The sequence below is a fragment of the Phytophthora infestans genome, genomic scaffold, assembly GCF_000142945.1.
Source record: "Phytophthora infestans T30-4 supercont1.38 genomic scaffold, whole genome shotgun sequence".
In the NCBI taxonomy this organism is placed as follows: Eukaryota; Oomycota; class Peronosporomycetes; order Peronosporales; family Peronosporaceae; genus Phytophthora; species Phytophthora infestans.
In genome coordinates, this window is record NW_003303721.1 from 638695 (window position 1) to 654065 (window position 15371).

A 15371-nucleotide genomic window follows, 5' to 3' on the forward strand; every position below is an offset into this window, starting at 1 on the left:
CCAAAGTGCAGGCCGCCCAAGACACAGGTTTTCGTTTCAAAGATCGCAAAGTTCTGAGGGGAATGACGGTGCTACGTCAGACACGCTCCAGTAAAATTTTAGTCGCTGAGGGGAGGAAAATGCCGTGCACAGATGCCACTACCATTCGATCTGTCCTCCCAACAAAAAGAATCGAGTCATGCCAAGCCCAGATTGCTATTTTCCAGAATAGGTGGTTCAGTGATTTTGATCAAAGAATCCCTGCAGATGCCGTTTCAGTTAAAACGGGCGGAGTCATATACGACTCTCAAATGCTGAAGGCAATGAACTCGTGGCACTTAGCAGCTCAACGATTCAACGAGGTCCGAGAGACCATTAAGAGGATGCACGTAGACTTGACGGGGTGGAATCCCGATGATAGCTGGAGGAACGGTTTACTTTTGCCCGATGAATTGGAGAATCGTCTAGAGGATATCGACGTTTTTGGCGACTATTTTTGGGTGACCACTCTACGCGGTCACTGTTTAGTAGAACTATCGTGTATGGACCTGGCTCTAAAGTCGCTGGTTAAACGCTATGGTGGAGACCATGACATTTTTGCTGTTCCGTCCTACTTGATAAGATAACCTGAGTTTGATCGAGAGGAAGTATCCCAATCAGAAGTTTGGCACCAGATTCGAGCTGCAGCGGATCAGAAAAAGCTGTGGAGTGATGACGCTCGTAGTACTGTATACGACGATCGAGGAAACCATTATGGCTATTTGCCGTGATCCTGTACCGAAATGAACACTGGTGTGCAGTAGCGGTAAATTTCAACGACCTCACGATCACTGTGCTTGACTCGCAACGCACTGGAGACAGATACGAGGCCCTTCGAAAGTATCTGTATGCCGACTTGGTGCCGCTGTTACCACAGCCCCCGTCCCCAAAGCGGTACAGGTTCAAGCAACTCGAATGGATGACGCAGGTCGATTCCTACAACTGTGGCGTCTTCGTGATCATGTTTTTCGAGATGCTTCTGCTAGACGTCGCTGTAGTGGGGTCCGAATCGGCGTCAGAATCTACCATAGCGATGCAGTACTTCCGATACCGTTTCATTAGCCATATATTAAGCTCAATGTAAGCTCAGGTTCCACATTTCATTAGCCATATATTAAGCTCAATGTAAGCTCAGGTTCCACATTTGTGTAATTGCTGCTAAGTCTGACTAATGTGATTTTAAGTTGGCCGTGTACGTACTTCGTGAAAATCACCGCGTTGGAGATCTGTGTTGTATTTGCCTAAGTCTTTGCCAATTTGACGAGATCGAGTTTTTTAGGCACGGGCTCGCGCCTTTCTGGTCGTGCCGTACGCTCTATTGCACTGTCCTCGTCGTCTATGAAGAGAAACGTGAGTGCCGGCTGGCAAAGAGCTTCGTCTCTGGAGTGAATTCTGACGTTCACATGGTTGTGCTATCCAACACATGGTGAGGCTATCCACCACAAAGGACACCGGACTGTGTAAGACTGTGCGTGATTCTGTAAGACTGCACAAAATGCTGACTCATCGCCTCCAGACTGTGTACGTAGGCTCTCTCATGTTTTTCTTCCAGTTTTCGCAATGACGAATCATTTGGAAAACGCGAAGTCCAAATAGCGTAATCACTAAATATGGTAAAAAGAGAAGAAGGTAGGCCCCACCGAGCCATCCGGACGAGCTGCAAGCTACAGGCATCGGATTTACCGACATGTTTGTGATGTTGAAATGTCCCCACACTGCCCTGCTCTTCATCTTTTTCTTCTGATCGAGATCGTAGATTTTCTCACTCGAGCTCACACTGGTAGGTAATTGCCTAGTATTGCAATAATCGACCGTCGGATTTCGCTCCAAAAAGCATGGCTGCACGACGAAGTACATTGTTTCTTTGATGGTGTTGTCAATGTACGTGTTGGGCAAGTATGCGTACGTTGTTCGTATCTTGGAGCCAGCAGAAATATACTCGAATGGCTCTCCGTCAACGTAGTGCTCGTATTCATACTCATTAAGTAATAGAGCATTGAAATACGAAGAGTTCGCATTTGTACTAGTGGCTGGATTCGGAGTTTCGACGGTGTACGTAAGGTGAAAGTCGACTTCTTCGAGGAAATGGAGGAACGTGAAGTCTTCGGTACCTCGGACGTTCTTTACCGTGAATGCATCCAAGTGCAGCACCTCGTTGAGCTCCAAGGAAGAGAGTGAGATACCCAACCAAAGTAACACACCGACACCGATAAGCAGCCACGCCCAGAACTGCGTACACCCGCGACGTTTGCTGTATCTTGTGCCAATGTACTTTGTCCAAAAACGTGAATGCTCCCGAACACTTGACCTCTCTTGATTGTATGTCGAGTCTGGGGCATTGGAGCGATTTCCTCTAGCATTTAATATTCCATCCGCTATCCCCCCCGGTTCGACCTGGATGTTCGGCTCGTGATCGACCGATTTGCAATAACCAATATACGCTTCCAGCAATTCGGTATCCAAGGCCCTGTCATCGACGTCACTGTATCCATCGTACACTTTGTCACCTCTGTCTTCTGATGTCCTGGATCCAGGCGCCGCCTCATCCCCCGACGGTCTCAATTGAGAATACAGCGGCGTCTTGATGTTGTCGACGCTGCCCCTTCCGGTAGAAGATCGTCTGCGGAAAGTTTCGAGTGTCACCGGCTGGTCCGTATCGACTAGTATGGCCAAGTCCTCAAGCAGCGTGCAGTTCTCCTTCGATGAAATTGGCCCCGACGCTGCCCTCTGCCCTGTGTTGTCGCTACTAAGGGCGTCTGCCTCGGCATGTATATATCCGCGTTTTGGCTGCCCTCTGTCGCTCATCGTACCATTTGCCAGAGTGCTCCGACTGAGTACAAGGTCATCAAAATCAACATTCTCCGGGCTTGTACTCGACAGCATTTGCACTAGGCGCTACGTTCTCCATGTACAATAGGTGAATGATACCTCCTGTAATGCAAGGACGATATCGCCCGAAACGTCTCAAGGGAACATGATTATTGTGACACTCGAACGAGCCGTCTCAGTAATATCCATGGATAGTATCCAGGATACCGGTATTGTGAAATTTTGTGAAATGACAGCATCAATTGCCAAGGTACCGCTCCGGTAGTACAGTAATCCCAGCTCTTGCATGGAACAAGATTAAAATATCGGTTCCCGATTACTTATAAGCCAATGTAAAAAAAACTCTCATTCCCACCCTCGAATTATGAAGTACCTAAGTACAAATTTTAGAAAGAATGACTACTTTGAGGTGCTTATTAATAACTAAAGGAAAGTCACAATTGTGCAGCACATAGGCGAGCAAAGCTTGCACCCTTTCATTCGCACGCATAGTAATCGAGCACTTAACAAATACTACGTAGTACTACTGAGGGTGGCATGCGCTTGGTAAATGTACCATTTCGATGGTACACCTGCCTTAGCCACACCACAACAAAATTTACCCATTTCCCGCCACCTAACCTTGCAGCGTGTCTGTCCGTCCGTCTGTCAATAAGTCCGTCCGGTTCCTTTCTTGCTGCTTTTTCCTGCCTTTTCGCATGGCTACACTCGGCCTTTCCAATAGAGTTTTTTCCATCGTACCGACCGCGCCTATCTTTCTGACTCGACCTCACTATGCCAAAATTACAATTATATCCAAAAGCGTGACACAATTAACTCGCGCCCTGATTGGGCAATATTTTTCGACTCACTTTTCATTCAAAACACAAAATCGGATTTTTGAGCGACGGCGCGGAGAGGACAAGGTGCGCTGGCTGTATAATAGCAGTAGGGTAGTTTTAGATGTATATGCATGTATGTACGGGCGTGGGGCTCCTTGCCCTACTATATATTCAAGAGAGACCTCTCAGGATACAGTCTGAGGCTTGCCCCGAGACTCCAAAGTGGTATGGCAGTTGGTAGCGATAGCAATCAGGTTGGGGTGGGTGTGACTGGGAGCGTCTACCACCATGCACGCGCCTAGGGGTCCTAGACCCACCGCGAGTGTCCACGCTCCAAAAGCGAGTGGCGCGTGCTGCCAATTGGCCAAACCGAAGTTGCAGCCACATGCGGAAGAATCGTTACAGTCCCGCAATACAGAGGTGCTCTTAAAGTGTGAGCTCCCACATCAAAACACACTTTGCGAGAGCACTTCTGGCGGGACGGAAAGGAATGCAGCAGTCGGTCTCACAAGAGCAAGGAGCCCAAGACCAAGTGCAAGGACAGCTCAAGAACAAGAGATCAAGACAAAAAAACACTTTAAGAGCATGAGTGATTCCCGCGCCTGTACACTTAGATAGCATAGCGTCATAATAGACAGTTTTAGAGCATTTTCGGAACTGTGTGAGCCCCGTGAGGGGCTGGGTCGTTCTCGGACACCCTGTGCATACTACGGATATGACCTGAAGGGCTGGACGGTATCGAACAGACCTGGGCAACCACTCAACAGGGATGAGGCAACAGCTTTGACGTACCCAAGAGGCAACAGCGCGATGCGGCGTCTGAATTAGCATGTACAGCTGCTTGGTCCACAGCGGTGCAAGGTAATTTGGGCCCGCGGAACGTGAGCTGAGGGCTGTAACACGTCGGCCAAGGGGAGGGCCTAAGCAAAAGCTGACTGGACCAACAAGCCCCCTAGAGTGACGATACCCCTAAGTTGTTTGTAATCCGAGGAGCCGGGATGGAAATGACAGTGGTGTGTTCTATTCACAGAGGGCTTCTGGATTAGTACTGGAAAGGAAAGTTCGGGGTTCTATTCGAATACCACGTTGCTTAAGCTGCTGTGTCCATGTTCTGGTGCTTATATTCATGAAATAGCTGTAAAGTAGCTCCCAGTGCACTTAGACTTTCGAGTCTAACAGCCAATGTGATTTTGTTCTGTCTAAATCAGGCGACAGTCCAGCTCAAGATACGAGGCCATGGCAAGAGCCCCGAGGAAAAGGAAAAGGTTTCCCAACAACTGAGTAGCGGGCTTTGCTGTACAATTAACTCGACTAACTCTGTTCAATGATTAGAATTACCCGCGAGGAACTAGATGATCGCGTACAACGAGCCCGGCGTGAGAACGCATCCCAATCCCACGAAGAGTGAAAGACATCTCCGTAAACAGAGGCTTCGTAGCGCAGAGGCCCGCTACCGCAAGGCAATCCAAGAATTGGAGCAGCTCGAGTTAGTTAAAACCCCAGCACCAACTGAATCCGGACAGATGAGAGCTTCTGGTCCGGCGGTAGAGCGTGAGGAGAAAACGGAAGAAGACGATCCTGCGGAGTATCAACGACGATTCGAGGAGGAGACGCGTCGCGACAGGCAACACGATACCCACGACTTTCAGATTGGAATGTCAGGACCTACGGTCGACGATAGCGCAGCAGCTACACGTGCGCGTGATGCAGAAAGAGCCCGCGTCAGGCGAGCTGCTATGACGAGCTCACAAAAACAACGGGCACGAGAGAAAGACGCGGAGAGAAAGCGCATACGCAGAGCTAACAGATCCGAATCCCAGGCTATTCGAGACCGCGGCCGAAATGCCGAACAAGCGAGGGTCCGACGGATTCGACTGGAGCCAGAAGACCTCTCGGTTCATCGAGCATATAGCCGCGACGCGCAAGCCAACCACAGAGCCACAAGACCAGAGGAGGCCAGTCAAAATGCAAGGATTCGCGATGCAGTGGAGCACGAAGCTCGCCGGGAAGGCATGTCAGATGAGCAGCGTCAATCTGAGCGCGATCAAAATACGGCTTCACGGAGAGACCACAGAGGGGGCATGGCGTATGAGCAGCGCCAATCTGAGCGCGATCAAAATACGGCTTCACGGAGAGACCACAGAGGGGACATGACGTATGAGCAGCGTCAAGCAGAGCGTGATCGGGACGCAGCCGCGCACAGAGCTCGAAGAGAAGCCATGACGGAAGAACAAAGGGATCAGCGAAAAGAGCACGAGCGGTTCCGCCGGCGGTCTCGGCAGTATAAGAAGGGCCTCGCACACCACGAAAGTTTTGACCCTTCCAGCGTTTCCGGGGGGCGCCACTACTTCACGCGTTACACTGACGACAACGGGGAGAACGAGCGAGTTTGTCACTACTGCAACACTTGGAAGTTTCCGCAAGAGACAGACGGATGCTGTTGTCGTAACGGACTGGTGTTCGTTCCGACTTCGCGAACAGCCCCTGATGCGCTTCTAACACTTTTCGAAAACCCGACTTTCATGCGGTCAATCCGGGCCTACAACAACGTATTCGCTTTTACGTCCATGGGAGCTTCGCGGTCTCGGCCTCTAAGCGTTGACGAAAGCGTGACACGGAATGGTGTCTACAACTTCCGTGTACAAGGGTCAGTGTGTCATCGCATGGGATCGTTACTACCTCCTACCTTCGGTCGCTCCATGTATGCCCAAGTTTACTTTAACGATCCAGACATGGATGCACGTGTGCGAAGCCGTATGAACATGACGCAAGGCCTCGATCGCGCCGTTATGGAAACAATTGACCAGATGATGGTGGCGCACAACCCGTATACACAAGAATTTATCAACGCGCGTAGATTTTTGATAGATCGTGGTTGGGATGCGTATGCAGCAGCCATCAGGGAGCACGAACGACGCCGCTCGGCAGGGGAATACGTTGATGACCATGACCCGTCGTTAGCCTTGAGTAATTTTCTTCCGGAGGGGGATCACCTTAAGCTGCGTCTGCACGTGACACGGAATGCGAATCCGGGTACGCATAACACCCCAACGGCATCGGAGGTGGCAGCCGTTGTGATCGATACAAACGCGGCTGAACATCGGGATATAATCCTACACACGACAGGAGGAGGTTTCAAGCGCATCTTTGAGACGAGCGTTACCTACGACCCGCTGCAGTACCCTCTACTGTTTCCGTACGGGGATAATGGCTGGACTTACGATATCCCCTACGTTGGTAATCCCGTCGATCGCCACGGTGACCCCTTAACCATGTCCGTTCGGGAATATGAGGCGTATCTGCTTTACGACCGGACGGTTAGTAATTCGCTTATCCTGCGCGGTGGGCGACTGACGCAGCAATACTGCGTTGACCAATGGGCCAAATGCGAACAAGAGCGCCTGCGCTTCATCAAGAAGAACCAGCTCCAGTATCGATTGGAAACCCTCCAGGGACTCACGGACGCGTTGCGTGGCGAGTCTGTTGAAATCCACAGAATGGCAGCTGACGACGAGGCGGCCATACGTAGGACTCGGCGTGGGAATTATACGGAGCAGGAGTCGGCGGAGCCAGATGCGGGTGAGGTTGGACGCAAGATAATTATACCTCCGAAGTTTACAGGTGGTCCCCGCTACATGTACCAACGCTTCTTGGATGCCATGGCTATCGTCCGTGAAACAGGAGCCCCGAACCTGTTCATTACGATGACATGCAACCCGAACTGGCCTGAGATCAAGGAAAACTTACGCCGTGGGGAAAAGGCATCCGACCGACCGGACATCGTGGCCCGCGTGTTCATGGAGAAACTAAAAGCTCTTAACAAGGATCTCGATGAGGGTGTGCTGGGGATTCAAGCCGCTCGAGTCCATGTAGTGGAATATCAGAAGCGTGGTCTTCCCCACGCCCACATACTCCTTATCCTGCGTCCGGAGGACAAGCCCACTACCAAGGAAGACGTCGATAAGCTGGTGTCCTCGGAGCTCCCGGATAAAGAGAAGTACCCCGAGCTGTACGATACGGTGATTTCTAATATGCTGCATGGACCCTGTGGTCAACAGAACCCGAGCTGCCCGTGTATAAAGAACGGAAGGTGTTCCAAGAAGTTCCCAAAGGCGCTCGCGGACGAAACGGTGATGACCCCCGACAAATACCCCACGTATAAGCGTGGTCGCCGTCCGGATGGAATTCTGTGCCATAAGGGGAAAGTATGGGACAACGCGACCATCAATCAATGGGTGGTCCCCTACAATCCGTTCCTGTCGCAGAAATACAACTGCCACATTAACGTCGAGGTTTGTGTCACGAACAAGGCCATCAAGTACATCTACAAGTACGTCTACAAGGGCTCGGACATGACGACAATCACGATTGAAGGCGAAGAAATTCGGGCGAACGAAATTCTTCAGTATCTCCTTGGGAGGTATATTTCTCCGGTAGAAGCTTGCATGCGGCTATTCATGCATCCAACACAAGGATCAACACATTCTGTCGTGACGCTACCTATCCACTTGGAAAGAATGAGCATGGTTGCTTATCGCGACCAAGCGACGACCCCCCATCTTCACAACTTGATTAACCGCGGGGACAGATCAATGCTGACGGATTTTTTCAAGCTGTGCGCGCGTAACCCAGAAGCTACGGTCAATCTACTGTACAAGGATGTACCGCGGAAGTACAGGTGGACGGAACACAAGACGTGGGAACCGTACAAGAAGTACGTTGCTTCTCTGGGACGCTTGGTACACGTATCTCCGCAGGACCCGGAACGCTTCTACTTGCGACTTCTCCTGTGTAACCGACGCTCGCCTAAGTCCTTTGCGGATCTTCGAACGGTTGATGGTACGGAACATCCTACATATCAGCAAGCCGCTTTGGCGCTTGGGTATTTGGAAAATGACGACGAGTGGATACATTGCTTACGCGAAGCCGCCGAGGTCAAGATGCCGTACCAGCTACGCCAACTCTTCGGCATCATTTTGGTTTACTCGATGCCTGGTAATGCCAAAGATCTATGGGATAGGTTCAAGAAGGATATGTCAGAGGATCACGCACGAAGCATTGAGGAAAGAGACGCAGACCTGCATAATGTACGCGAAGAGGAGGTGCGTCTTCGAATGGCGGAGTACAAGGCGTTGAAGAACTTGGCTGATTACTTGGTTTCGAACCAAAAGTCCCTCGACATGTACGGCCTTCCTCTGCTAGCCGATTACGACGATGTATCCGCTCAAGTAGACGACCCGGATTCAGCGTCTGTTGATGTTGTCCAGCAAGAGATTGACGCGTACCCCCAAAACGAACTGGAGCATGTTGCGGAGCAGGCAGACCACTTGAACAGCAACCAGAGGGATATTTTTGACCAAGTTATTGCTGCTGTGAGCAGACCGGTTGGAGGGGAGAAGCTTTTCTTTTTGGATGGTCCGGGTGGAACAGGAAAATCGTTTCTACTCGAGCAAATACTCGCTCACGTTCGGATGCAACGTAAGGTTGCCATCGCGGTTGCATCGAGTGGGATTGCAGCCACTCTGTTAACTGGAGGTCATACCGCGCATTCAACGTTCCGGATTCCCCTCAAACTAACAGAGACGTCGACGTGCAGCCTTTCATGGCAGAGCCAAAAAGCCGAATTGATTCGTAGCGCGAGTTTGATCATTTGGGACGAAGCGCCGATGATGAACCGAGCTTGCTTTGAGGCTGTTGACAGGTCGCTTCGGGATATCATGAAGAACGAGCTGGAGCCGTTCGGTGGAAAGGTAATGGTGTTCAGCGGTGATCACCGCCAGATTCTACCTGTACTGAAGGATGCTACGCGTGCGGAGACGATTCAAGCTTGCTTTAAGTCTTCCCCGCTATGGGAGCATTTGCGTCAAGTGCGGCTGACCGAGAACATGCGTGTCCGCACCGCCCCAGACGCGGCCAGTGCGGCTGAGCTAGCAGAGTTCTCTGAATTTTTACTTCAAATCGGAGAAGGCCGTTATCCAGTCAACCATGAGATCGGTGATGGCGACATATGCCTTCCACGCGACATGTGTATCATCCCAGAACGACGGGTACAACAAATTACCTCTGATGAAGAAGACGCGGATATGGAGCCTCCCCCAAGTTTCAGGCTACTACCTCCGGCGGACGAGGAGCACGAGCGAGACTTGGACGAAGTTGAAGAAGACCGACGAGTCCGCAATGTCAACGCCTTGATAGATGCGGTGTACCCGGGCGTTGATACTGAGAATTTACCCGATGAATACTTCGTTGAGCGGGCCATACTAGCCCCCACAAATGCAAGTGTTCGGCGTATCAACGACATGGTTGCGGAACGGCTATCGGGTGAAACGAAGGAGTATCTCTCGGTGGACAGCCTCGAAGGGGTCGCGGACGCAAACATGTTTGAGCAGGAGTTCTTGAACTCTCTTAACTTCTCCGGTATCCCTCCGCACAGGATTGTTCTGAAGGTTGGAACACCTATCATCATGATTAGAAACCTGAATAGCGACGCAGGACTTTGCAATGGAACGCGGCTTCGGGTTGTGTCACTGCGCGAGAGAAGCATCGAGGCCAGCATTATGTCCGGGCCGTTCAAGGGTAAGAAGGTGTTCATTCCTCGGATCGTCTTTTATAGTGAGGACGATGACAAGGAGTTCCCGTTCAAACTCAAGCGTAAGCAGTTCCCCGTGGTTCCAGCGTTTGCCATGACTATCAACAAGGCCCAAGGACAATCGATCCACCACGTGGGTATCTACTTGGAATCACCGGTCTTCGCACATGGGCAGCTTTATGTGGCGTTGTCGAGAGTGACTTCAAGGAAGGCGATCAAGATTGCGGTGGATCCAGAGGCCATCGATGAGGACGGGAACGTACACACCAACAATATTGTGTACAGGGAGATCTTTGGGACGCGGACTTGGTAGGGCACGTAATGCAGATAATACATTTAGCTTTGATTTCAGAATGTTCTTTCATCCGCCGTAGCGCAGCGGAGGAGGTCAGCTCTCTCTACACCAACCAACCATGCCCTAGCGTCCGCGGAGCGGGCGCCCAGAGCGCTAGTCTCCCCGCTTCTAACCTTGTAACCTGTCGGTCTGTCCGTCCGTCAGTCCGTCGCATTCCCCGTCTTGCTGCTTTTTCCTGCCTTTTCGCATGGCTACACTCGGCCTGTCTTATACAGTTTCCACCTATCCTACCGACCGCGCCTACCTTTCTGACTCGACCTAACTATGCTAAAATTACAAATATATCCAAAAGCGTGACACAATTAAATCGCGCCCTGATTGGGCAATACCTGCCGACCTGCGACACTGACTGGATCTGTCGCACGATCAGACCGTCTATCGCCCTCGCGATTGGACGTAAGGTAAATATTTCTGCCGAGCACGAAACGCATCGATTGGTTGCAAACAGCCAGCAGATACTTGATTATTGACATTCAGCGACGCAAAAAATGTACTGCAAATCGGGCACACTAACCACTTTATTTTCTAAGAGCTCTGCACACATCTCACATAGAGATATTTATTATTATTAATGTAGACTTCACAGACCAGTATTTTGTAAGAGCTCAGGGATGTTATTTTCCACACACTTTTCAAAGTAAAGACATTATTAATAGTATTAATATTACTAATATAGGCTTCACAGGCCGCATTTGTAAGAGCTCGGCGATGCTATTTTCCACAGACTTTCTAAAGTAGAGACGATTGTATTTTTTAATACTAAAGTAGGCTTCACGACCAGCGCTTCTTCTAGGGACTTTGCGAATATATATCTTTTTACTTCACTTGGCACTCACAACTGCCACCGTGCAATGAAGGCGCGCGGCTGCACGGTCATTGCGCTATCTGCTCCCGTGCACTGCACCCGACGAATGCATGCGCGCACGGTACATTAGTCTTTTAGTCACTTTTATTGCCTGTAAAGTATGTATTTGTTTGAAAATATGATAAAAGTATTAGTATAGCAAAACCAAAATTTTAAAAATCATTTTTTAATAATTGTAAATAATAGATACCAGCCTTATTTTTCCTTGCTATTGACTAATGTTTGGACGCAAGTAATTGATTAAAGAAATAAAATTTACTAACTTACTCACAGTGTGCAAAATGGTGGGCCCTACGTGCAAGCAATGCGAGGCGAAGATTGACCCGCTTCTGCTGAGCCCGCAGCGGTCTACGACGGATTCCTGGGCGTGCTGCGTCTGCTGCGGGAAGCTGCAGTACGGCTACACATTCCGTAGAATCAGCTAGCGGGACATCGTGCGGCGCTGTATTGCCTGCGAGAACGGCCCAATAGCGGTTGAGTTCTGGGAGGAAAAGCCCCCACTGATTCGACCGAAGTGCGCCGCCAGGAAAGCCTGCCAAACGTCGAGAAGGTGATGGGCCCTCAAGAAGCAAAATAGACACAGCCGCCCTCGCAAGCTGACCGCCCGAAACGTCAGGTACATTGAGCAAAAGAAGAAGCAGAAGAGCAGGTGATTTGGATATACATCCTTATATCCCCTTACCCCGCATAGTTTTGTATACTGGCTGACGGTGCAAGGCTTGGGGTCGCACATACTGTAAGCTGACTGTGGCGCTACCAGGCGTGTTGACGCACCTATAGAGCGTAGCGCGTTTCATATAATAACTAGCACGAGGTATGTACTGTGTACCTCGGCAAGCTGGCCGTCCCTATCTGTATACGCGTCACCGTAGATGGCACGTACCCTCGCTCACGTGGGCACACGCAAAACCATGTTATCTGTACCATCAGCTCTTATAGCGCTCACAATTTAAACCACAGTATTGAGTGGGAACTACGTGCGACGAATGAGCTGCTGTTTACATAGATACTACCACTGCGTGACAGTGCAGACCGTACAGATGGACGTGGCAAGTCGGTGTGGCTGTAAGCAGTACTGTACTTTAGTGCCCTGCCCATAATGACCGAAATAAGAGCTCGGTTGAGTCGCGGATGACTATAAGGTGTGCCCACCTCGCGCGTATATATCGCGTTGGCTACTGCTAGCAGACGCGCGTTCAGCATACCTGTATCGCTGCAGTATGGCATGTGACCCGTTGGTGACCTGCTTGGGTCATATAGACTGATACATCAGAAAGCGTAGGCACAGTAAAGCCAGCACGACGACGCAAATGCACCGAGAAAAGCGACAGTGGCCCTATGCATATGTTCTGGCTATCACGAGCACGTGGGTATATACACCTTGCGGGATAAGGACCGGACACATAAAAAGCACGCCGAGTTGATAAGTAGGCAGCGAAAGTACTTCATTTAATGTACATGAGCTACTATTCGATTCAAGTCTAAGATGTATACGATCAGATAATCATCCTACAGTCATCTGGCCTCCTATGTTCGGCATACATATCGGAACCAGTAAATGCCACTCGGAAAGGATCTACGCCACTCTGTCCGTCAGTAGCTACGGAAATAAGCCAGTAAGAACGTCAGCTATGCACGTAAGATCAATGTATGCGGAAGATAGTGGATTGCCCTTCAGTAATATCATAAAGAGTTCAGCGGAACAATTTCAAGGCATAATATTGGTGTTTGTGGCGACCATCGGCAAATACTACCTGAAAAAAGATACCTCACGCGAGGAGCCGACCAAACCGTGCTCTAATAGACCGTCGCAATCAAAGATACGGTGTCGACTGCCTGCGTGCAGATGGTAAGATGTTTGAGTAGGGTATTTACTCCAGGTAACCTGGGATTCCTCACCGATGTATGCCAATTTCGAAGCATCATTGATACTGACCCGTCTTCTGAACAGCATATATTAGCTTTGCAGCCACGCGCGCCTCCGATTCGTGTCATTTTGGGAGCAATGCGCTCAAACGAGATTATAGACAGAACCTTTCCGGGTAAGATGGTGCTCTTCTTGCAGATCACGTTAAACCCTGGTCGTGTCTACCATAACATGTGATCATTAAGGATACTGTGTGCGGTGTTGTTTTGGAACGTACAGTAACATTAGTAGATCACACCATACTTATATTATATGTAGCTTCGGTCCAAGTAGAAATTCTAAGCCCACCGCAGCGCAGCGGAGGGACAGCCCACACTACACCATCCATCCATGCTCTAGCGTTCGCGGAAGCGGGGCGCCCAGAGCGCTAGTTTCCGCCACCTAAACTTGCAGCCTGTCGGTCTGTCTGTCTGTCCGTCCGTCTGTCAATCCGTCCGTCGCACTCCCTGTCTTCCTGCTTTGACCTGCCTTTCCGCATGGCTACACCCGGTCTGTCTTATACAGGATTCTCCCATCCTACCGACCGCGCCTATCTTCTGACTCGACTTAACTATGCCTAAATTACAAATATGGCCAAAAAGCGGACACAATTAGCTCGCGCCCTGATTGGTCAATACCTGCTGACCTGCGACACTGACTGGATCTGTCGCACGATCAGACCGCCTCTCGCCCTCGCGATTGGACGTAAGGTAAACATTTCTGCCGAGAATGAAACACATCGATTGGCTGCAAACGGCCAGGCGAGCTGCGCAGATACTTGATTATTGCGCAAAACCTGTCGTATGTACTGCAAATCGGGCACAGTAACCACTTTATTTTCTAAGAGCTCTACACACTTCTCAAATAAAAATATTTATTATTATTAATATAGCCTTCACAGACCAGTATTTTGTAAGAGCTCTGGGATGTTATTTTTCACACACTTTTCAAAGTAAAGACGATATTAATAGTATTAGTACTATTAAAATAAGCTTCACAGGCCGCATTTGTAAGAGCTCAGCGATGCTATTTTCCACACACTTTCTAAAGTAGAGACGATAGTATTTTTTTAAATTAAAGTAGGCTTCACGACCAGCGCTTTTTGTAGGGACTTTGCGAATATATATCTTTTTGCTTCACCTGGCACTCACCACTGCCACCGTGCAATGAAGGCGCGCGGCTGCACGGGCATTGCGCTATCTGCTCCCGTGCACCCCACCCGACGAATGCATGCGGGCACGATAGATAATTGTTTTTGTCAGCTTCTATTGCATGTAAAGTATGTATTTGTTTGGAAATCTGATAATAATATATTAAAGCTAATCCAAATAGTAATATTTTAAAACATTTTAATATTTTGCCCTAATAATAAATACCAGCCTTACAGTACCGTGCGATTGGCTAATATTTTGACGCAAGTAATTGGTTAAAACAATATATATTGCTAACTTACTCACATTTTCCTACCTATTTTTGTAATTTGTATACTCGCTGACGGTACGAGGCTTGGAGACGCACATACGGTAAACTGACTATGGCGCTGCCAATAGTGTTGACGCACCTATAGAGCGTAGCGCGTTTCATATAATAATTAGCACATGGAATCAACTGTCACCGCTGCAAGTTGGTGGTTCCTATTCGCATACGCGTCACCGTAGATGGCACGTACACTCGCTCACGTGGGCACACGCAAAACCATGCTATCTGTACCACCAACGCTCACAGCGTATATTTCATTAATGTGCGCTCACGAGTGTAAGCTTCAGTATAGAGTGAGCACTATGCACCGACGAATAAGTTGCTGTCGACATAGACACAAGCACGTCTATGGTAGTGTTGACCATACAGGTGTCGTCGCAAGTCGATGTGCCTGTACGCAGTACTGTATTTTAGTTTCCTGTGTATAATGGTCGAGACGAGACTCCGGTTGAGTCGCGAATGATTATAAGATGTACCCGCCGCGCGCATATTTCGCGTTGACTACTACC

General features: G+C 49.6%; 1 protein-coding gene across 1 annotated transcript; it reads right to left on the minus strand.

The window, feature by feature from the left end:
* Positions 1–954: 954 nt before the first annotated feature.
* Positions 955–2923, minus strand: PITG_15067 (uncharacterized protein; the record flags this gene model as incomplete). The annotated part of the gene is made up of 3 exons (XM_002898194.1): positions 955–1040; positions 1331–1379; positions 1702–2923. The coding sequence occupies 3 exons, from the start codon at positions 2821–2823 to the stop codon at positions 955–957; spliced, it is 1257 nt and encodes a 418-aa protein (XP_002898240.1).
* Positions 2924–15371: the final 12448 nt, after the last annotated feature.